General features: G+C 36.3%; 3 protein-coding genes across 4 annotated transcripts; 2 read left to right on the top strand and 1 right to left on the bottom strand.

Moving 5' to 3' along the window:
• The first annotated feature begins 7073 nt into the window (after positions 1-7073).
• LOC107808996 (phosphopantetheine adenylyltransferase-like) lies at positions 7074-14596 on the top strand. Its single transcript, XM_075234297.1, has 6 exons — positions 7074-7311; positions 7399-7470; positions 13217-13276; positions 13668-13762; positions 14120-14189; positions 14301-14596. The coding sequence occupies exons 1-6, from the start codon at positions 7192-7194 to the stop codon at positions 14415-14417; spliced, it is 534 nt and encodes a 177-aa protein (XP_075090398.1). The 5' UTR covers positions 7074-7191; the 3' UTR covers positions 14418-14596.
• Positions 14597-16504: 1908 nt separating this feature from the next.
• Positions 16505-17828, top strand: LOC107808995 (syntaxin-112-like). The gene is made up of 2 exons (XM_075234298.1): positions 16505-16969; positions 17388-17828. The coding sequence occupies exons 1-2, from the start codon at positions 16505-16507 to the stop codon at positions 17826-17828; spliced, it is 906 nt and encodes a 301-aa protein (XP_075090399.1).
• A 594-nt stretch (positions 17829-18422) lies between these two features.
• LOC107808994 (laccase-11) lies at positions 18423-21425 on the bottom strand. Of its 2 annotated transcripts, XM_075234295.1 has the most exons (7): positions 21215-21425; positions 20746-20897; positions 20396-20640; positions 20146-20274; positions 19063-19986; positions 18792-18971; positions 18423-18558 (listed from the first exon to the last, which is right to left on the bottom strand). In XM_075234295.1, the coding sequence occupies exons 1-6, from the start codon at positions 21311-21313 to the stop codon at positions 18841-18843; spliced, it is 1680 nt and encodes a 559-aa protein (XP_075090396.1). In that variant the 5' UTR covers positions 21314-21425; the 3' UTR covers positions 18423-18558; positions 18792-18840. The 2 variants fall into 2 exon arrangements, with proteins under 2 accessions (XP_075090396.1, XP_016489058.2); XM_016633572.2 differs by lacking the exon at positions 18423-18558 and having other exon boundaries at positions 18627-18971.
• Between the last annotated feature and the right edge of the window lie 1897 nt (positions 21426-23322).

A 23322-nucleotide genomic window follows, 5' to 3' on the forward strand; every position in this document is an offset into this window, starting at 1 on the left:
TTGTAAGGAACCCGAAAAATTTCGCTAAGTAATTTAAGGTTTCGTGGTGCCAAAGTAGGCTAATGTATTATATTTTCAGAGTTTTTGGATTGAACAGTGTGTTGGAGAGTTGAAATTTTTCACTCTCGCGTCGCCCAACTTATAGCGTGCTAGACTGTGCTATATCCCTCGCCTAGCCAGGTCTGTAGCGCGCTAGACCGTGCTATATATCCCTTGCCTAGCTTGGTCTATAGCTCGCTACAGAGCATGCCTCACCTGGTCTATAGCTCGTTACAGAGCATGACTAGCCTGGTCTATAGCTCGCTACAGAGCGTGCCTAGCCTGGTTTGTAGCCCGATCCGGAAATTTGGAGTATCCATTCTCCTATTTTTATAACCTGACCCAATCTCGTTATATAAGCATTGTGGACCATTCTTTTTGGAAAATCTGATACATTTAGAGTGAGAGAGAGTTCTTAGAGTGGGGGAGTGATCTTCAATCAATTATCCATCAATTCTTTCTCAAATCATTGAATATTAATAAGGAAGATTCACTAAGTCTTCACCCTAGAAGTAAGGTTCTACACCCTAACCCTTAATTTCGAATTTTATCTATAATTGGGTAATTAGTAAGATAATATTTGGGCATGGGAGTTGTTCATCTTGCATGCATGTATTATCAAAGGGTGTAAGAAGATTGTTGAGCTAAGAATGGCAAAGAATGGGTTGTGGGATGATGGAATTCTTCATAAAAGGACCTTGAAACCTTATGCACACCTAGTGTTTGATAAAATGCTCAAATGAGCTAGAACCATGATTATCTTCCTAATTTTGGTTCAATTTGTTATATTTCTAAAATTAGATCGAAGTTGCTAAGAATTCCGAAATATTTTAGAGATTAAGGAAGCTCAATTGAGGTATGTATGGATAAACCCCCTTCTTCTTAGAATCAAATCCCACGGTGTTTATGTAATTGAAGTAAGACCTTGATCATTATTGAATTGGCTATTCCTAATGTGGTTGTGTCGAAGGATATATGTTCAATATTTATTCTAAATGCTTCATCATGTCATCTTTCTATTTGAGGATATGTTCAAAATGTGAAAAAAGTGTTAGAAATGTTAAGACTTCATGTCAAGATCGAAATAAAGGTTGTTATACTAAATTGTATGAAAAGCCTCTATGTGCCTAAGATTCCCAAATTGTTGTGTAATGTGAATTTAATGTCTTGAACGGGAAGTCTTATTGTTGTTGATAATGATTATGATAATGATATTGGAATGTGAAAAAGGGGAATGGAATTATGAAATACGGCCAAGTGCCAAGAATAATTTTGTAATCATGATCACTAGTGTCAATGAATCAAAAGAATATAAAAGAATTATGATGTGAGATAATTGAAATTGTGGTTATGGTTGATGTCTCAAGTGAGATGGCCTAGCCAATCGGGTCGTGGTCGGACGTCATGCCGCACACATGGTGGTAACTATGCTGGAAATGATAATTGAAATTGTGGATATGGTTGATGTCTCAAATGAGATGGCCTCGCCGATCGGGCCGAGATCGGACTCCGTGCAAGAACACGATGGTAACTGTATTGGAAATGATAATTAAAATTTGTGGATATGGTTGATGTCTCAAATGAGATGACCTAGTCGATCGGGTCGAGATCAGACTCCGTGTAAGAATATTGTGGCATTGTGGATTGTGGCATATGACACTAAATATTACCCAACCTAATAAGATGGAAATTGACTTGAGAACTTATGTGATCCTTACTTGATGTTTTAGTATTGTTTTGAAGCTCTTATTGAAGTCATGACTGTTTTTCCCTTTGTATTATTGTCCATTCTATTGAGATGTTATTTTAGCTTTACATACTAGTACTATTCGATGGTACTAACGTCATTCGACGGTACTAACGTCCCTTTTGCCGGGGGCGCTGCATCTTTAAATGAATGAAGGTGGTTACATAGCAGAAAGTGTTGATCGCAGTTAGTAGTACATCATCATCTTCCTATCAGACTCGGTGAGCCCCGTTTGTACCTTTTGTTTATGAAGGGGGTCATGTATTGTACCTTTTGTTTATATTGTGATCACGTTTTGAGGTATAGTCGGGGCCTTATTGCCGGCACCATCTTCACTCTCATTTTTATCTTTAGAGGCTCCGTAGACACTATGGGGTTGTATATGGGGGTTGGGAATGTTAAACCAGTTATGTTGTGTTTGATCACTTGTTCCATTTGAACTATAATAAATATGTATTTTGAGACTTAAAGGCGCAATGGATCATGGGCGAATTGGGTAGAAAGAATCTAACAGGCTTGCTCGATCGGGTTTACTTGGCTGAGCGCCGGTCGTGCTCCTCGATTTTGGTGCGTGACAAACTTGGTATCAGAGCCTAAGGTTTTAAAGTGTCTTAGGATGTCTTGGAGCCGTGTCTAGTAGAGTCCTTCTTATCGGTGTATTGTCGACCACATCTATAAGTTGGAGGCTAAATGGATATTTTAGGAATATTACCCTTCTTCAACACTCCAGATCGTGCGATTGAACTTGACTATTAGATTGTCTTATAACTCGTGCGTTGAGGTTCAAGGTAAGTTTAAACGCTCTTTTATTTATTCCAAGTAATGTTGCCATATGGCATGATAAGTGAGTAATGGCCTTAATATTAAACAGATAGCACATATATCATGTTGAATGAATGGAATGTCCATATAAGATAAGTATATAGTACCATGAGTATATTTTATATGAGAAGAGTGCTAGAAGTGATTGCCCACCTTCAAAGAGGCATTGACGTGATAAATGAGACCTAAGCTTAACTAGTACACGTGGATGCTCTATTGAACTTTATTGGAAGGGATTTTAATGGACAGGATCTCAACCCTGCTTTTGTTCGGTTGAACTTAGTTCTCGGTTTGGTTCTGTTTGGTAATTAGCGTCCTAAATGAAAATGTGTGTTATAAGCTTTTTGCACGTACTTAAAGAAGATATTATTAGCCGTCTTAATTATAAAAGTTTATTTAAATTGCTCTTTATCTCTCCCTACACATTCCATTTAATTAACACTCCATAGTAAGGGTACATTTAAATATTAAAAAAAAGTAAAACAACTTTTTGATATTTCTAAATGTCAAATATATGAAACAAAATTCAGTTCGCTAAAAAACAATAACTCAATATTTGAGATCGTATGAAGTATTTTCAATAGCCTAAATTTTCATAGCGTAGAGAACATATCATGACAATTCTTTTCGTACATTATTTATTAAGGAACGTTAGGCATCTTTAATTATTACAATTGATGTAATTTCCCATCTTAGTTGAATTTATATCCAACTTCTTTGTTGGTATTCTTTCTAATACTCGCTTCGTCCAAATTAGTTGTCATGTTTCTCTTATTATGAATTAATTTGACTAATATTCGAAGTTAAGTTAAATTAAATTAACTCAATATTTTACAATTAAAATTTAAATATTCAATACAAAAAAGTACTACTCTCTTGTCAATATGATGAAAACTATATTTTAAAATATCAAAGTTCACATAATTTGACTCTGGAGAAGGATAATACGATAATTAATTTGGGAGGGAAGGAGTAAAAGTGAGTATAAAACTTTGAAAAATGTGCCAATGTGCCTAAAATGATAGCATGAGGTAGGGTTGTCTAAGGGGGAGTACTCGGAATCGGTCAGGTCTGTATCGATCCTAGTACTGCTCCGTCCCGATCCGATTGGGGGTAGGAGCAATGGATTAGGGCTAAAGGGAAGGTAAGTGGGAGGGAACCGGTCAAAGCACCAATAAAAATGGTCCGGTTGGTATCCTTAAGGTACCGAACCGGTACCGGATACTAAACCAGTGCCCTTAAATTTTTCTTTTTTAAAAGTAGCCATTTTTTGATTGCTAGACAACAATTAATTTTTTTAAAAATAGTCGTTGGCAACGGCCAAAAACGTTTGCATTCCTTCCACTCCCCTTCCCCTTAGCCCCAACCCCTTATCCCTACCCCGCCACGTACTGGACAGAGCAGTATTGGTACCGGTACTGACCGAACTGGTTCCAGGTACTCCCCCTTTAGGCAGCCCTAGTATAGGAACTAATAGCATGTTTGGTCAAGTTTTTAAAATCAGTTTATTATGAAAAGTTTTTTTCTTAAAAGTGCTTCTCAAAAAAGTATCTTTGGTAAAAAACAATGTGTGTTTGGTTAATTAACTTAAAAATACTTTTGAGTCACAATTAGTATTTGATTAAACTTTTAAAAATGACTTCTAAGTATTTTTTTTTTTTGGTCAAAAAACACTTTTCAAAAAAGTGCGTTTGAAAAGAAGTATCATTTACTACTTCTCAAAAATTAGTTCAAAAGCATATTTTTTTATTCTAAAAGTTTCACATTTCAAAAAGTAGTAGTTTCGGCCAAAAAGAAGTTGTGGTCACCGCCACCATTTCTTCTTGGGGTGGGCGTCGGTCGGTTCGGTCGATTATTATGAAAGTACGATTAGGCTTATCAGTTTTCGGTTTTGTAATATTAATAACCAAATCAAACCAAAGTATTTACGGTTCGGTGCGTTTTTTTCAAAGTTCGGTTCGGTTATTTCCGATTTAATTTTTCGGTTATTAACTGTTTAAGATTTTTATATCTTGGATTTACTTCCAGTGGTCATAAACTTCCAGTGGTTTTTGCATAATATAAAAACTGGCAGTGGTCATAAACTTTCAACGATTTTTGCATAATATAAAAATTGGGCAGTGGGCATAACGTTGATATAATCTTCCAGTGTTTTTGCATCTTGAGCCACTGGGCAGTGGGCATAACGTTGTAGCATCCAAACATGAACAAAATAACTATTAACCTTTCAAGTCCACTAGCAACATGAACAAAATAATAATTTAAAAAATAACAATTAACTTCTGGCAATATCCACTAGCAGCAGAGGCGGACCCAGGATTAGAGCAAGACGGGTGTACCACAGCATGCTAATCACTAGCGATAAAATTCGGCGTGCAACTCTTTGAAAACTTAATATTATGATGACTTACCATTCAAATATAAACAAAAAGAAGTTCTAAAGAAAAAGAAAGCACTGAACAAAGAGAGATTTCTTCGCAAAATGAATGCTATGGGAAGGGAAGGTGTTTGATTAAGTATGATTAGTATTTTAATAAATGAAAAAGAGGCCAATGATCAAAAGGGTATCCAAACTTTAAATTATCAAAATTTAGTAAAGAAATCAAGATTATGGGTATGTTAATAGTCAAATAACTGAACAAGGGTTTCAAACTCTCAGTTGTCATTGCCGAGTCAGAGTCAAAGTGATTGTTAAAGAAGGCAGTTGTAGAAGAATTCTAACTTTTCTATTTGTGGAGCGATATGTTGTAATTTGAGACTTTTAATTTTAAGGCAGAGATTTGAAAGAGAATAAAACTAATTAAGTTGACTATTATGTATATTAGTACTAAACTATAGCTGAATTCAAAAAGAAGATAAAAGTTAAAAATAAAGCAATTTGCAGAGTATTAACTATTAAGTATAAAAACTGTTATATTTCAAGAACTAAAACAAAAAGAAGAAAAGGCTGAAGTAGGGTTTCGAACCCTCGTCATCCAGCCAAGGAGCAAATTTAATTGCCCAACACAACCAATTCTTCATCGGCCTTTCTCTGTTTGGGGGTACAACTCAAATATTTATTGGGTCACATATATATGGACAAATATATATAACATATATATATATATAGTATTTTTGCCGAGACTAACGGGGTCCCGTGACCCCTCAACCCACAGCGTAGGTCCGCCCCTGACTAGCAGGATTTCACAATATAACAATTAACCTTTCAAGTCCAAACAACCTAGCAATATGCGAATCACTGGATTTCACAAACAAGCTAACCTTTCAAGTCCAAACAGAACACAGCAGCTACCAAAGTAGCAAAATACCACACAGTTCAGCAGTGGCAGCTGAAAAAATAGTCCAAAACAGTTTAACACAGCTGGACTCGGATCAATAGAAGAAAGTTACATACTGACTTTAACTTAGCAGAATAATCAATGCAAAAAATTTCCACCAAAATCGAATGAGGTGAGGAACAGAGGAAGAAAACTGAAAAGGAACTCATAACTCAGAAGAAGTCGCACAAACCTGAGGAAGAAGAATGAGCAACGAACTGAGGAAGAAGGCGTCACAGTCGAGCTGAGGAAGAAGGCAACAGTAGCACAGAGGTGAGAGGACTAAAGGAACCCTAAATCTAATTTTTTATTTAAGTTTGGGAACGTATCAATAAGACTAAGTCTTAGGTTTGGGTAAATTGGGTGGGCTTCAAATGGGTAATAAGTTTTGAACTCTCAAAAGAATCCATATGCTCAAACCTATTTTTCTCAACTAATACCTAAAATTTCGATTTTCGGTTTAACCGAAAACCGAAATACCAAAACCGTAAACGAAAAGGTGGGGAGTTCTTGGAGGGAAGGATGCTGAGGGTCTATTGGAAACATCATCTCTACCCCATGGTAGGGTAAGGTCTGCATACACACTACCCTCCCCAGACCCCACTAGTAATATTATACTGGATTGTTGTTGTTGTTTCTTTATATTTTTCGGTTAGTCCATATTGTAATTTACAACAGCCGTCTCTAAAACCTCATACGGAAAATTACTACTATAATAGAGGGAGTTAAGTCCAAAATTTCACTTGTAAATCTTTGATGCGTAGCGAAGATTCTTTGAAGCGGCTTTTGGGTTCTCTTTCTTAACGGTAAAGATCCCACTCTTCCTGCAATTTTTTTCCATCATTGTGATTTATCTTAAAAAAAATGTTTCTGCAGAAAGATTTGTTAAAGGAATAAATTTGGAGGCTTTGTATTATTTTGGTTTCCGGAATTTTCTATGCTAGGATTTTGTATTTTCAGCAATGGTGTTTTGTAAATTTAAGTGGATTTAGTTATTTATTTTAAAAGATAGTATTAAAACAATAGTGACATGGACTCCACGTTCTTATTTTAATTGATGTGTTGGATGCCACTGTGGACTATCGTTAGAGTTTGGTAGGGGTATTTTTGTTCACAATGTATAACGGAGAAGAATTATAGACTATTTCCAAAATATGGCCCTTTTCCCTTTGCTGAAATGAATCCTGTCCAAGACAAAATTGGATCCTTAAATACCCAACATCTAATTGTCAGTCTGTCCCTAAGCTCGAAGAAAGTAAGAAGCAGATGGCTATACGGGAGGAAGCAAACCAAAAGTCCACCTTATCCCCACCGAATTCCTACACAGCCGTTGTTCTTGGAGGTACTTTCGATCGTTTACACGATGGTCACCGCCTTTTTCTTAAGGTTTTTCCCGTTACCCTTTACCCTTCTTCTTCCAAATAATAAACGAAAAGCTCTTTAAGCGATGGGTTTTTTCCCTTTCTTTTGTAGTCGGCAGCTGAATTGGCAAAGGATCGCATTGTCATTGGTGTTTGTGATGGTCCGATGTTGACTAACAAACAGGTGATTCTCATGCTTAATGCTCTGTTGACAGTTTGTTTCTTGATTCCTCTACTTATTACAGAATCAGGAGCCTCACTTTCCTTGAAATTTTGATTTTTTTTCTTCGGATCCCACGTGGGATTCGCCATTGAAACGTCAAAGAGAAATTAAGAGAAAGAGAAAAGAAAGTTAAAGGATAAAAATTCAGATTTTTCATTCAACATGCCTTTACAATCCTATGCTTACAGAATATAAAGCAAGCGTATCAGGGGTGAAAATGAAAATAGGTTATAAACTAAAACTAAACTACAACAACAACCCAGTATAATCTCACAATGGGGTCTGGGGTTATAAACTAAAACTAAACTACAACAACAACAACCCAGTATAATCTCACAATGGGGTCTGGGGTTATAAACTAAAACTAAACTACAACAACAACAACCCAGTATAATCTCACAATGGGGTTTGGGGAGGCTAGTGTGTACGCAGACCTTACCCCTTTCTTGGGGTGGAGAGGCTATTTCCGATAGACCCTCGACATCCCTCCCTACAAGAACTTCCCGCCTTACTCTTGGGTCCCTGCAAGAACTTCCCGCCTTGCTTTTGGGGTAACTCAAACTCACAACCTCTTGGTTGGAAGTGGGGGCGATCACCACTAGAGCAACCCACTCTTGTCAAATAAACTAAAACTAAACTGTAATAATAAAACTAAGGAGGGTCAAACTACAAAATAATAAAACTTAGTCTATAGCTCCATTCATTACATTTCATCCCCCTTATAACAACCTTGTCCTCAAGGTTGGAAAAGTAACTGCCGGACAACCTACAAAAGAAGTGAAAGGTACTGCAGCCATTTGGCATTGCATGGAATTGCAGACACCTCCTAGGCAACATTCTTGATCCCATAGCAGACCCAACAATTAATGTGCCATCTCCCGGGGCAAAAATCAAAATTGTTTCCTCAAGTTTTTGTTCGAATCTATCAGTCAAGAAAGTAACAACACCTTGGTTTACTTTTGCACAAAAGACCACTAATAAGGAGCTAAGAGCAGGTAGTCTTGCACCTACTCCAGTAACTTCTTTGCAAAGTCGACCATCTTGAATAGCAGCACTATAAGCTCCTTCCAGTGAAGCTATCTGCCTCCCACTTTTGGGATGAATATAATCAGCAACTACCAAGACAATTGTGCTTTCACAACCAATGAACAAACCAGTAGAACAGCAAACTCCACTACGGTTCTCCAACTTTAACTAGTTCAAAAGCTTTGATTGAATTACTGTCCCCATTTGCAAATAGGACAACACAGATCCATCTCGAACATTTCTGAACAAACCAATAAAATTTTCTTTCTTGAACTAATACATAATGACTGAGAAAAGAAACAGAACCAGTTGATTGCTGCTCGTTTTTCACCATCCCTTTAGTAAGGAATATACCCTTCTTCGGGTAATCACAATGTGGATACACTTCTTTAACCAAGCTTTCCATTTGCACCCGCATAATTGATCCAGAATTGCACTTAACTTCAATCTCAGAATGGTCCCCCTCTGAAGATGTAAGTTCTTGGCATGATTCAGATCCCGCCAATAGCTTTAAAATGCATTTGATTGCTTCTGGTGTTGCACGATTTGGAGTAATTGCAATAACATAAGGTGCATCTAGTATAAGCACTCCTTTGTCAATGAAAAGCTTCTTTAAACCCCTAAATAATGCAGTACTGTCCACTGCGTAGCTCACACACTCATGCCTCCCATGCCTTCACACAAGAATTCCACAGAGGTCTTTTGAATACATCTTCTATGGAGTGAATGGGTAGTACTTCCATAGTAGTTCCTTCCTCATTGAAAATATTCCAATAAGCACCTGGTTGCATATTTACTGTAGCAACATCTTCAACTATTAAGTTGCTACCATAAGAAAATTCATGGCTCTCATATCTTGTGTTCCGCCTTAAAAACTGGCTAACAATAGCATTCTCACTCGAAAGTCCATAGCCTTTTCCAGGATCAAATGTGAAAACTCTTTCCTCATCCAACCTTCTGGGAAAATCTTCAGCTACTATCTCTCTGTGATCATCTTCTCCAGCAGCACATGACACCTCAAAAGTAGTCAAGTAAACTGTCGTAGCCTTAAAGAGCTTGAGAGCTTCTTCTAAACCACTAGCTTTACCAAGAAGGTAAAACATGAAACCACAGTGAACTGTGTGAGGTTGAATACCACAATATGTCTCTCTGATTTCAATCAAATGATGATCATGTTTCAATTCTTAAAACCCCTGCATTAAGCATCAATTCACGAGCAGGGGCATTAAAGTTAAACTGCTCCAGAGGATTTATTGCCTAATGGAAGTAACCACCAGTACTGCAGAAATATTGTCAAGTCGATAAACAAGTTCATTTATAATGAAAACATGTGATCTCATAACAAGTTCCCACGCAATGCTGACAAACTTCATCCCGTCAATTCGAAGACCTTTATGCACCAAACAGATTTTGGCATTAAAGTTGAAGACATCAGGATATGAAGGATTCCAGTATTCAACTAGGGTATCCGACTGCTTCAAGATTGCTTCATTGTCAATATTTCTTACAACTCCAACTTCAGCATTCATTCTGATTGAATACTTTGCTTCAAACAACAGATAAAGGATGTCTCCCTCATCCCTCCAAACGTTCACCAGTAACTTCGTGTCTTGCACTGTGTCAAGTAATTGCTGTCCACATTCACCAGTATTATTGTTTCTTGCCCTGTGTCTAACAAATTACATTTAAACACGTCGAAATCATGTTGGAGCCACCAAATGTATCGATTATCACTGGACACTTCTTCAAAGATTTCTCCTAGACTTGAACCCTTAGCTACAACTTCTTTTCGACTTACCCAACTATCACAAATCTCATAAACTAACTTCTCAGGAACCAGCTTAATTGTCTCGAACCAACTTGTCAGATTGTTGCTGAAGTTCCTGTGAGTAATTACCTTGAGCCATTCAATTTCGTTCAACTCCTCTCGCGTGGATTGATCAACAACCATTCCTCCATTGCGCTTTGAATCTTCCTTATCCTCATGAGAAGAACAAGAATCATATATACGAGTCTTCCAATTCTTTTCGGGACCACCATCGAAAATCTTACATGCTTTATTTTTTGCAATTCCCTTTATATTTTCAACTTCCATTGGCGAATCCTTATCCCAATCAGCTGGTTCTTCATGTTTTCCAGTATCCAAGAATGAAGGATTGAGATATTGATAATCATCCCCTGACATTTTATTCCCAAGAATAAAATGCTTGGCCTCCATAAGACCATTGTAAGATTTGAGATCACCTGGAACTTCAAACACTGCAATTCCATCCCAATTGTAACCAAGTGACACTATAGAGGAAGTAAATTGAGCAGAACCAAGAATGTTACTGATCGGATTTTCTGTCAACTTAGTGTTAAACTCAGATTCATGGCTAGGCTTTTGCATGTTATCTAAGCGTAGAGAACCTATTTTCTTCCTGCTCTCTTTTTCCATTTCTTTCGTGGACTGAAGTTCTCCCAAAAATCCAGTTACCTCCTGCTGGGGAAATTCCTCAAACACCTGATCCACATCATTTTCTAAATTTTCCTCGACCTCATATTTTTGTACCTCGCCTTCACCCTCGATGTGGACCAAATGAGCCTCATAGTCACTGCAAATTAGTGCATAAATCCTCTCCCATTCATGGACAGCGGCAAGGGCAATAGAGACACGTCCACTATTAAAATCTTCTTCGACCTCCAGCAACTCATTCCCAATACTATCATCCCCTTGCTTATCTGTTGAGAAATTTTATTGAACACCTGAACCCCGATTTCTCTGATAAATGGAAATCAGTCATGGGTGCAGTAGCCAAGACTTGCGGTGGTTGATAGTAACCCTGCCTATAAATGGAAATCAGTCATGGGTGCAGTAGCCAAGACTTGCGGTGGTTGATAATAACCCTGGTTAAACATTGACGAGGAATTGGGGCCGAGAATTGTCGGCTCTGATACCAATTGTAGCGAATCCCACGGTGGATTCGCCATTGAAACGTGAAAGAGAAATTAAGAGAAAGAGAAAAGAAAGTTAAAGATAAAAATTCAGATTTTTCATACAACATGCCTTTACAATCCCATGCTTACAAAATATAAAGCAAGCCTATCAGGGGTGAAAATGAAAATAGGTTATAAACTAAGACTAAATTGTAATAGTAAAACTAAGGAGGGTCAAACTACACATAATAAAACTTAGTCTATAGCTCAATTCGTTACTAGTCCGCTAATGGATTCGAGATATCTTTTTTTTTTCCTTATTGGTTACAACTCGTCAAAATTTTGCTACATCCATCTAAGATGAATGACAGGGTTCAAAGTATGAGAGTTCAAAGACTTACTTTTTTGCAAGATTTAGAAGTGTCATTTAAAACTGGGACAGAGGGAGTATGTGATAAGGATTTCTTATTAACTAATTTAATTTTACTTTTATAATTTTCTTGGCAATTGACCTAATAAAGACTTTAATCGGTGACACGTGGAAGCTTTAAAAATTGCTATTAAAACTTTTCTTAAGGTACAAATTCAACTATAGGGTGCCTTGGAGGTTACTTGGGTTTTTGAGAAGCAAAAGGTGGGCTGATATGCAAAAGAGAACAAAAATGGGATTTTATCTACTAGTTGCCCCCCCCCCCCCCCCCTTTTTTTTTTTTTTCCTCCTCCTCACAAAGGTGATATGTATAGCCTAGAATCTCCTGAAGAAAATTGGAGATTGGTCTTCTTTATTTGGTTCCTTGACATTTCAGAAGATCGAATGATATAGAGCATGGTGTAAGAGATTTGAGTATAAATTACTTGGATATCTGGAAATCTAGAATACGTTGAAATTTCTTCATTTCTCTAAATCTTCAACTTGCCAACATGACTTATACAGATTTTGAGTGTATACAAGGAGGACAATGTGAATGCATTCACGATAAAGTTCCTGATGAGATAATTGATAATAATACTAAATGCTGTAATGAGCTACTATGATTTGTTCTTTATCAATGCCACAGTGATTTATTTTCTTTTGAGAAGTTGGTCGTCCTTCAATTGTTTCCTTGTTGTGGAGAAACGAGTACAGAGCTACTTATCAACTCATGGTACTTTTGAAGTAAATGCCAGAAGATGCTATTGGCCGTGGTGCCAAGTTATCCCTTGATACCATATTCAATGTTGTTAAATGGTATTGCTGAGAAGTTGCAGGAGCCTTTTAGAGGATACATTTTTATAAAAAAATCTCTATATACTCCCACATTTTGCCCCAAATCAGAATGGTCAAGTTTGTATTTTTCAACCCAAAGTTCTAGTTGCATGACTAGGTTTCCAGCGCCTTTTTGGCCAAACTTTCCTTTCTTTATTATCTGAACAGTTTAAACTGCATGACTTGTGAAAATATTATTTGAACAGTTTAAACTGCTTCCTTGCAAGTGGCATCAATAAATTTCTAGGGCTTTTATGATCCATAGAGACTAGTTCATAATCATCTCTATGGAAAATTTGATGAGCCAATATGTTCAACATCTAGAGCTTGATTACACCTTGAATTTTCTGATAAGGACAGTCTCGAGTTTGAAGTATTTCTCATGTTTTCAGATGATTTTTGTCCTCTTACTCTAGCACTGTTAAGGTTCAATGTTTTGCTCTGGTTGTTAATTTTTATTATCTTCCTTCCAGCTTAGCTCTTTATGCAGTGCTTACATATTTATCTTCCTTTTGGCAGTATGCTGATCTAATAGAGCCTATTAAGCTAAGAATGCAGAATGTTCAAGATTACATCAAGGTACTTGAAGCTCAAAATTTGGTTCATTGTTCATCTTTCTATTAACTGGTTTTGCATGTATAATTTCAGCTTTAATGACATGGAAAGAGCCTTCTGTATCGGTCCTGCTGAGCTGGTGGGTTTGAGTGGATATGTCCAATCTGTTGTGTTTGATGTAAATCTCTCCTAGAGCAACAGATGCTTCTTCTTTCTAAAAGGCTTTGACTTTGGCTTAGAAAAAACCAAGTATGCGATAGCTGATTCTTGCACTGTCAGTAGCATAATAGAGTTTGATTTGGAAGCAAATTAATGCTCCATCAAACCCATATCACATCATCGATCGTGCAGAAGGCTTTTCCTACTTATATTGTGATGACAATGACATGTTCCTTGGTGCAAACTGTGTCTCCAGTCTATAAAACCAGAGCTGGTGGTGGAAGCAGAACCAATTGTGGATCCCTATGGTCCGTCAATCATTGATAAGAACTTGGAGGCCATTGTTGTCAGGTGCATAGAGAAAATCGTTACTTCTGCTTCTATATATTTAGATCTCTTTCTTTTTTCCTGTTAAGGTTTGGTAGACATCCATCCTCTTAAAGCAGGAGGCTACTTTGGGGTATTGGCAGATTTGTTATGTAGGCATCTCATTGCCCAGTTCTTTCTATAGATTATGCATTTACATATCACTTTTGAGCTTCCTCGCAGCAAATCTTAAGAACATTGTTCTAGCAGTATTCATTTATTAAAATCCCAAATTTAGTAAAGCATATTTGATGGTGCCAGTAAGTTGTAAATTCTCAACAACAAAAAAATAATACTTTAATGGTAGTTTAGGATTGGCTAATTAAATTTCTTTTGTGATAGCAAGGAGACATTGCCTGGTGGACTGTCTGTTAACAGGAAGAGGGCTGAAAGAGGCCTCTCACAGCTGAAGGTCTGACTCGTGCCTCCTAAGAACAGATTCCTTTGGGAAACTCTATTCGGCTTTTCTATCATTCATTTTGTTTTGTCAACTATGAAATTGTATGTTGAAAATGTTCTGCAGATAGAAGTTGTAGATCTGGTCTCTGAAGAATCAAGTGGAGACAAATTGAGTTCTACTGCTTTGAGAAAGATTGAAGCTGAGAAGCTCAGAGACCATCATCCAGAAAGCCAGAGCTAACTTTTTTCTTGTCTATACACAACCAAAGGAGTTTCTCTTTGTTTTATTTCAAGTTGTTTTTAAGGATGAAAATGTAGCAGAAAATAATAATCTTTTCAGAATCATACACTGGAGTTGTTCTCACAGTTACTTGTAAATTTCTATATAATGTTTGTAAATCTCTATATTATGTTTAGACACACCCCTGTTTCTCCTTTTCCTTACTTTCTTTTCCGCTCTTTTTTCCTCCCTCCCCCTCTCAAGTCTCAACCTTTTCATTTTTTGTTTTTTCCCCTCTGATTCCCTCTCCCCATTATCATCTATTTGCTTTTTGGGAAGAGGATTGGGGATTGAACTATAGTAATTGGATCTTGGTGGGCTTAACAAGCCTGTAATATGAGTTTTTCTTTTTTAACCATCTAGTATCTTGTGGCCGCAATTAACGGGATTATCCACTAGGGGTAAAGCGCTTCCTGCCCAAAGATTCTTTATTCCTAGAGTTCAAACCTGAGACCTCTAGTTAAAGATGACGAGATCATGGTCATCGACTCCTATTTGGTTACTTGATCTTTGATTATACCCCAACCAATGAAGTTTTCACTTATTTTAACTACATTAGAGCTGAGAAATGTATAGTTTATCATGTGCAAATGGAAACTGAGTTGTTACTTCACGTCTCACTTTATTTTGGAGGTAAACTACAATAAATTTAAAGAGACAGTTCAATAATTAAGCTACCGTTTGGTCATGGATTTGATTGAAATTTGAAAAAGAATTTTTGAAATTGTATTGAAAAATAAATTTTGAAAGTTTAAGTTGTGTTTGGATATACATTTTATTTGAAAAAAAATTGAAGTTTTGTGAGTGAAAGAAAAAAATTTCCCGAGAAAACTGTCCTATATCATTTTTTGGTAACTTGAAATTTTTTTTATCAAAATATTTTCATATTCCATGAGCAAACAATGTTTTAATTTTTTTTTTTGAAAAAAAAATAACAAAAATCTATGGCCAACGGGAGCTAAGAGACCATGATTCTAATAGTAGTGTCATTAGATTGAATCAAAGTGATACCACTATTATTCAGTTGCACATTTTTTATTCTCTACTAAGTATGTGAAAACAAAAAACAAAAAGGAAAAAGAATTTATGTACAGAAAAGCGGTAATAGTAATAAAAATACACCAATACACCTACAATGTTTATAGGCATCAAACGTGTCATGTTAGAATGTTAACTTTTGGTCCTATGTTGGGTAGAATTCTTTGGTGATATCAAGATTTAATAGAACTTCGAGTTTTACATAAATTAAACTTTTACAATATTAGATTGAAACGAGTCCAAAGGAAAGAAGACTGAGCATTCATATAGTTGATCTTTACATACTTGAGATTTAAACTTTTATTATTGTTGTTATTATAAATGTGTCATGCATAATACTTCAATTTAAGGGTGGCGATAATCCATAGCAACTTTGATCTAAATATTTTTCTTCATATAAATAAGCTGAATCCTTGATTAAAGGAAAAACAAAATAAGAAGAACGAAATCCCATATTTTGATTCTCTCTCACCTTTTTTCCTAACGGTTCTTGATTCATTTAACCGCAACGGACTCAAGCGGATTCTAGAGTATCAAACTTTTAAATATTTAAAACTCCAATTTGACCCTCCTAAATCCTTCAATTCCCTCTCCAAACAGTTTGAACAACAAGAAGCAGAGAAACAAAAAGACGGCCATTTTCTTCAATTTCCAATTGCAGGTTTCTTTAATTCCTTGTTTTCAAGACACCAAATATTTTTCATTTTTCTTTAGCCCCCGTTACTGGTGAATTATAATATGATAACAATCTGCCATCTTCAAGAAAAGTTTGGTGCATTAAAATTTTCATTTTAGGCAGAGTTCCCTCCTCCATATTTCCATTTTCTGATGTTCACGTACGAGTTAAAATTCTATATATGCATTGACTTGTGTAAAAATTAGTACTGCCTGTCATTCTATGATAAAATTTAATGATGTTGCAACTTGCAAAATAAAATCCTTCGATTATACTTCCATTATTATGGACTGAATGTAGGTGGTTCTTCACTTTTTCAGAAAGTGCAGTGAAAATGAACGATCTCATGACAAAGTCGTTCTTAAATTATACGGAATTGAAAAAACAGGTCAACTTTGATCTTGAAGCAGAGAGGGATTTGGAGAAAGGACAATTACAACTCAGTCCCACAGATGAAAACAATCTGTCCCAATTTTTTCTTGAAGTGCAGGCAATAAAGGATAACATTGAAGAGATTACTAATCTCTTAATTGATCTTCAAAACCTGAATGAAGAAACTAAGACAACTCATAGTTCCAAAGTTTTTCGCGGGCTAAGGGATAGAATGGACTCAGATATGGTTGCTGTTTTGAGGAAAGCCAAGATTGTCAAGTCAAAACTTGAAGCACTTGAAAAATTAAATGTGGCCAGTCGCAAATTATCAGTGGCGTATGCTGAAGGAACTGCAGTTGATCGTACAAGAATCGCCATGACTAATGGATTGAGATTCAAGCTTAGGCAAATCATGAATGACTTTCAGGTAGAGTTTTTTTTTTTTAATGAGCGCTTTGGGTCAAATTAGGGCGAGTCAAAATAATAAATGGGTTATGACCCCACTTGTCAAACTTTCTTTGAGTCAAATGAGCTGGGTTAAGATAGGCCAATAACGGGAAATAACCAATTCCCAACATGACAGAATCTTCCCTATTTTAGTTTGCGTTTTTTCAAAAAAATATGGAAACTAATGTATTTTTCTTAGATTATTAGTTTAAGTTCTTCCAAAGTTACATAATTTCCTATCTCCAAATTTGATTTTATATGTTTGGATTTGAGTTGCATTTTGACCCACGGGTTACACTATGTTGACTTGTTTTGACCCCATCATTTCGCTTTGGATCAAGTAAATAAAGAAGTCATGATACTAAAAAATGAGTGATTTTGTCACATGTATTTTTCAGGTTTTGAGGGAGAGAATCGTGTTGGATTACAAAGAGTGTCTCAAAAGAAGGTACTATAATGCAACAGGTCAGGTGCCAAGAGAAGAAGTGATTGAGAAGATGGTTTCAGGAGGAAATGTTAAAGTTGAAGTATTTGATGAAAGGACAGAACTGAATCTTGAGAACCAAGAAAGATATGAGGCAGTAATGAACATTCAGAGAAGTTTGGACAAGCTTCATCAAGTGTTTCTTGATATGGCTGTTCTTGTCGAGGCACAAGGTGAAAATATCGATGATATTGAGCATAATATGGCTGCTGCTAGAAGCTTTGTAAGTGGAGGAACTAACAGTCTTTTCTATGCTAAGCAGATGAAGAAAAAGGGAAAGATGTGGATATGTTGGATATTGGCTGTGGGATTGATTATCTTGCTGGTTTGCTTAGTTTCAATTTTGACCTCTTGATATATACAGTAGTACTATAGAATTACTTAGAAATTCTTTATGTCTATTTCATCTTATAATGAATGAGAAAATGGAGCTAGCTATGCATTTTTCTTCTCTACATTTTACGTCTACTTTTTTATCCTTCGTCTAGTAACTTGAAAGTATTTCATTGATAATTGCTTTAAATAGTGTAAGAGATTAAGACTACTGGAATCCATGTCTTGTTGGATATATGATTATCTAACTTCTTTTTCCCTCTATGCTTTTTATGCTTTTAGTTGTTCATTTGAAGAAATTACTACAGCAAACTCCTATCTGGAATCCAGGAATAACTAACAGATTTCAGTAATATAATTAACAACCCAAATATTGAAATGGCTTTTAAGAATTCTCAAGGATAGTTGGATTTCAAATGTCATTTTTGAAGAAAATAATTCTATTTAATAAGAAGCTACTCTAGGATGTTGGTTTAGTTGAGTGACACTTTCTGGAGATACTTTTCGTTTTTCTTCTTCAAGTGTTTTCTTGGGATTGTTCAAGAATTCACATACTAATGGTAGGTGCAAATTCCATATCTAAAGGCAGGTTGTGGTCTTAATATGTAGTTTGAGCTGAAAGCAATTGGTTTAGTTGAACCCGATCCGCTTCTAATTAATGATAAGGTAAACTCCACTCCTTTAGTTTTCCTTAGGCTGTAGGAAACTTGCTGCTATACAACTATTCAAGTTTCCACTAGTTGATTAGTCCCCTGCGTATAAAGCAATTTAACTCAGATCATTCCAGTTCAAGAATAGATGATAGAAGAAAGTAGGCAAGTTCAATGAAAACAATTGTTACAACCCTTGCTTCAAACGAATACACTTTAATTACTTGACAGAAATTCCCTTTCTTGGTTAGGAAATTTCTTAAACAAATCTCAAATGTGCATGTTACTCAAAGCTGCCTCACTCATTTGTTGCATTATGAGGGATAATAACAAACCGTAAACGTGAAATGAAATCAATCTGCAAATGAAGAATGCGTTGTTAAATTAGCATTGAGGAAGATCCTTCGGTGGATGCAGAATATTATGATCTGATCCTGGTCCATCTTCCACCACAAATGCTGTTTTAAGTCCCCAGCCAGTGTGCAACTCCAAATGACAGTGGAAAAACCAAACCCCTTCATTAAAAGAAAATTGCAACTACCTGTCAGAAGGCATTAGGAAAGTTGAAACGATGACAACCTTAAAACTTAGTAGAAAATTTGGTACCTGGATTATCAGCTCTGAACCGGATAGCAGTCCAACCACCAGTTGGAACACCTACAGTATTTCTCTCAGGAGGATCGACCAGGTTGTATTTTGCTGGATCTTTCTTCGGATCAAAGTTCCCAATGCCAGTTCCAACGACAAAGAAATTATAACCATGGAGATGGAAAGGATGTGATTCTACAGTTAACAAGTTGGTATCTTGGATTACTAACTCTACAGTAGAATTGAAGGCAACTTTACTAAGTCTTGTGCCTTGAGTTGTCTTGAGGTTGGCGGTAAGAGGAGCCCCCGTGTAATTGAAAGGAGTTGGTGGCTTGTCGGGAAAATCAGTAGTGTACACACCCTTAATATTGAAGTAATGAGCTTGAAGAAGTGCAGTTTGTGGCATGACAAAGGAGATGTTGTTTAGAGAAGCAGTTAACCGAGTTCCATTTAAACAAGTGGGACAAGCATTGATTCCTAGGCCAATGGTGTAGAAGAGATTTCGATCAACTTTTAGTGGAACATTTGCTGGATACTTTGGAGAATTTAGGCTCCTGAGCTTGTTGTCATAGCTCAATGCAAATTCTGTGTCATTAGGAGCAGGCAAATCAGGAAGTTTGGGGATAACGGTTTCTGAGACGCCCTTGTACTGGAATATAGCAGTGGCGGTTTTGTTGTCTACGGAGATAGGAGCGTCCATAAAAGGCCTGGCGGCCATGAAATATCTTCCTGGAATATGGTTGGCGCGAACCAAAACATTTGTTGTCTGTCCTGGTGCTATCAGAATGGCCTCTGTAGAAAATGGTTTTGTGTAGACTGCATCGATTTCCACCACCGTTAAGGTATGATTTGCAACGCTAAAAAAGAGCTCATCATTGAGAGCAGCGTTGATAATTCTCAACAGGTAAGTTTTTCCTTTTTCAACTTCCATGGCATAGGTATCTGAGAAAGAAATTCCAGCACCAGCAATTGAACATGAAACAATAATACTATTAATAATAAAAATTGTTTAGTAAAGTAAACTAAAAACCATATATAGCACATTGGAATCAAACAGATAATTTGATACACTGAAGGCATTGTCAATCTCTTTATTCTTACATTTCTCAGAACATGGAAAAAGTGGCCCTGGCTTTCCATTGATTGTATGAGCATCAGACATATTAGGAGGCAAACCTAATGCATTTCCTTGATTCTCCACTTGTTCAACATCTGCATTCCACCATTCTCCTGCAGCATAATGAACAAAAAACAGTGCCATTTGATTTATCCTTTAGCAGAGGAAAACTTTGAAAATAAAGTGCATTTCAAGGCTTGAACTTTTATGTATATTTACGATACGAAGACTCACCTAGCACAATTACTTCTTCCCTATCTGGTTGAGGGAAAGGGAAGGGAGTTCCTTGTTGTGGCAGTATCACAATTGCGCCATATACTGTTGCCCTTAGCCAAAGAATATGCGCATGCCACCACAAGGTACCTCTTTGTCCTGTTACATTAAAGTCATACACATAGCTATTTCCTGTCTTGATAGGGCACTGAGTTATGTAAGCCGGTCCATCTGCCCAACCATTACGATATTGTTTCAATCCGTGCCTGCAAGTATTAACAAGTATATATGTTTGATTGAGAACCGGAAATATTAGACAGACTTTAATTTGAAGGGTTTTTGAAATCTTGATGTGAATATACTATTCTCACCAGTGGATGGACATATTATATTGTGCATGGTTTGTAACATTGATTTGAACTCTATCTCCTTCTCTAACATATATGGTTGGCCCTGGAAATCTCCCATTAACTGTAACTATTGGCTTTGCATGGCACAATCTGCTCACATTTGCCACTTGAATCTGCAAAACATAGAAAGTTGTCCATTATGAATAAAGCCTGACGTTGAGACGTAATATAGTTAAGTTACCAAAATATTATCTCTCTAACATATAAACTTTTAGATGTGATGATCACACAATTCAACATAGTATCACTGTGGTTGACTCATGAAAATGAATCAGCGCACACGTGAGGAGGGGCGTGTAATACTATTAAGTAACTAAAGCGTGCTCGCTCTAACAACTTAAGTTTTTAGTTGAGATGGTCACACAATTCAACATGAGATAAATTTTAGCTGACAATCAAGGAAAGAAGTAGTTTGATTGGAGACACTAACGTCGAATTGGTACTTCTTTATGGCAGCCTCAGCAGGTAGACAAAGAAATGCAAAGACAATGAAGCCTAGAAGTGGAAAGAAACTTGTTTGGTTTGCCATTGGCTAGAAACTCTAAGACAACTGTTTGAATGGATAATGCATTGATGTAAGTGAGAAAGGCATGTTTATATAAGTGAAAATAGCAGAAAAGGCAAAGGCAATGTGTGATTTTCAGTTTGTTGAAGGCATAGGAGGTTGTAACAGAGATTAGGTAGAAAGGGAATTCAATGGGGGCAGTATACTGCAGAACTTGTAAGCAAAATACTGAAAGAGACATTTTATAAGGCATTGTAGAGGCTAAAATCAAAGGCCAAGCTACTCTAAGCTAAGAAGAAAAAAGAGATGAGAGATATGTAAGACCAACCAAATCCCAGCAGAGCATGAACTTTACCGTTAAGTCAAAGAAACAAAGTAATTTTGCCTAGTTTGTATTGTCTCACTGCACAGAGATGCATGTTAAAGAGAACAAATAAGGAATATTTGTCCAACTCTACAGTTTTACTTTATGCAAATATTAGCTGTTTCTTTGTCAACTTTGCACTTGAGCATGAAAATATTCACAAGGCATTTTGATAATTAAGATTATCAGAAACTTTTAGTGAATCTTGGATCATTTAACGGATCATATTCTGACCCGAGTCAAACTTCATGTACTAGTTAATAGTTATGCAGAGATTGTTTAATAATGTGAGAATTGTTATAAGGTGAATAATAATGTAGGATAATTCCTATGCGGAAGTTGCTTACTATAAAGGCTTTTTATTTTAATCTTTATTTACTCTTATCCAAATATATTGCTAACAGACTCCCACATAACTTTTGCAGATATGCAGATTTTAATAAAGCCAACGAAATGTTGTACTACTATTAAGTAATTATGTTGTTGTACATCTAATTACCAAATGTTGTAAATTTTGTGTTGGGGTTATTTTTGTTTATACGGTAAAACAAACCACCCTACAGTGTATAACAAGTTATATAAAAGATGGATTGACTTCTAAGATTTTGTTGCTTTTCTTCTCTCTGAACTCTTGGTCTTATATTTGCTTAGGGAAACCTTAGATCTCACTTACTAATATTCTTTTTTAAGGTATTCCTCTTGCAGAGTTGGAGTGAACAAGAGTGCTATGTTATCAACTTCAACTTCCACTGTGTTACTGTAAAACAATAAGCTAATTAAAGCACTCCAATGTTAATATGTACGGCCACTAAACATTATAGATTTTACGCCTTCAAAGTTAGTGTCAGTTGCCTTATCCATCAAACCTGATAAGTTATACTGAGTTTTGATGATTTGTCAAACTTCGTAGAAAAATTAGATAAGAACATGATACAATCAGTTCCCTTGTGCTTATTACAACATACCTTGTTGTGTGGTTTAATTCTCAAGGAAAACAGACAGGGGAACTGCAAAGGGAACATATAGAATCAGGTTCTCAGGTCGTCGCGCAAGTCAACTTTACAACTGTTAAAGTTATTGCATTGTACTTGCAACAGTACAGCAGCACAACTGCAATTTGCTAGAAACCGGAAATGCCCTTTGTAACTACTCTCATGATCTCACATATATAAACAACATGTTACAAGGTTTTGACCTAACACTTGTAAATACAAAAACATATATTCTTTCAAGTATGCAGCCGCCTTTATTCCCTCAGGTGCATTGAAGAACAAAGTTGCTACAAAACAAAGGACCAGATCCTAGCATTGAATATGTCTTGTGTCCTTTAGTTTGTTGTATCTTTGTCTTTTGTTATTTACTAGTAATTCCTACGCAACTTTTTAGAAGCATTTAGTAGGACATCATTTAAACTATTATTGCTTTTGGTTGTTTGACTAGAGTTAGTCAAGTGTGTGACTTTGTAATAGAGTTATTGCAAAGAGCTTACAATAGAGTCATTGTAAGAGGTGAAAGATTAGGAGTTTAACTCCTTGCAATATGTTGTAATCTGAAGTTTGCTAAGTTAGTGAAGTTGAAATCATACTAGGGTAGGTCGTGATTTTTAATCTCGTGAGCTGAGAGTTTTCCACGTAGATATTGTGTGTTATTTATTTACTACTATTTGTTG

This window comes from Nicotiana tabacum, chromosome 17 (genome assembly GCF_000715075.1).
Source record: "Nicotiana tabacum cultivar K326 chromosome 17, ASM71507v2, whole genome shotgun sequence".
NCBI lineage: Eukaryota > Viridiplantae > Streptophyta > Magnoliopsida > Solanales > Solanaceae > Nicotiana > Nicotiana tabacum.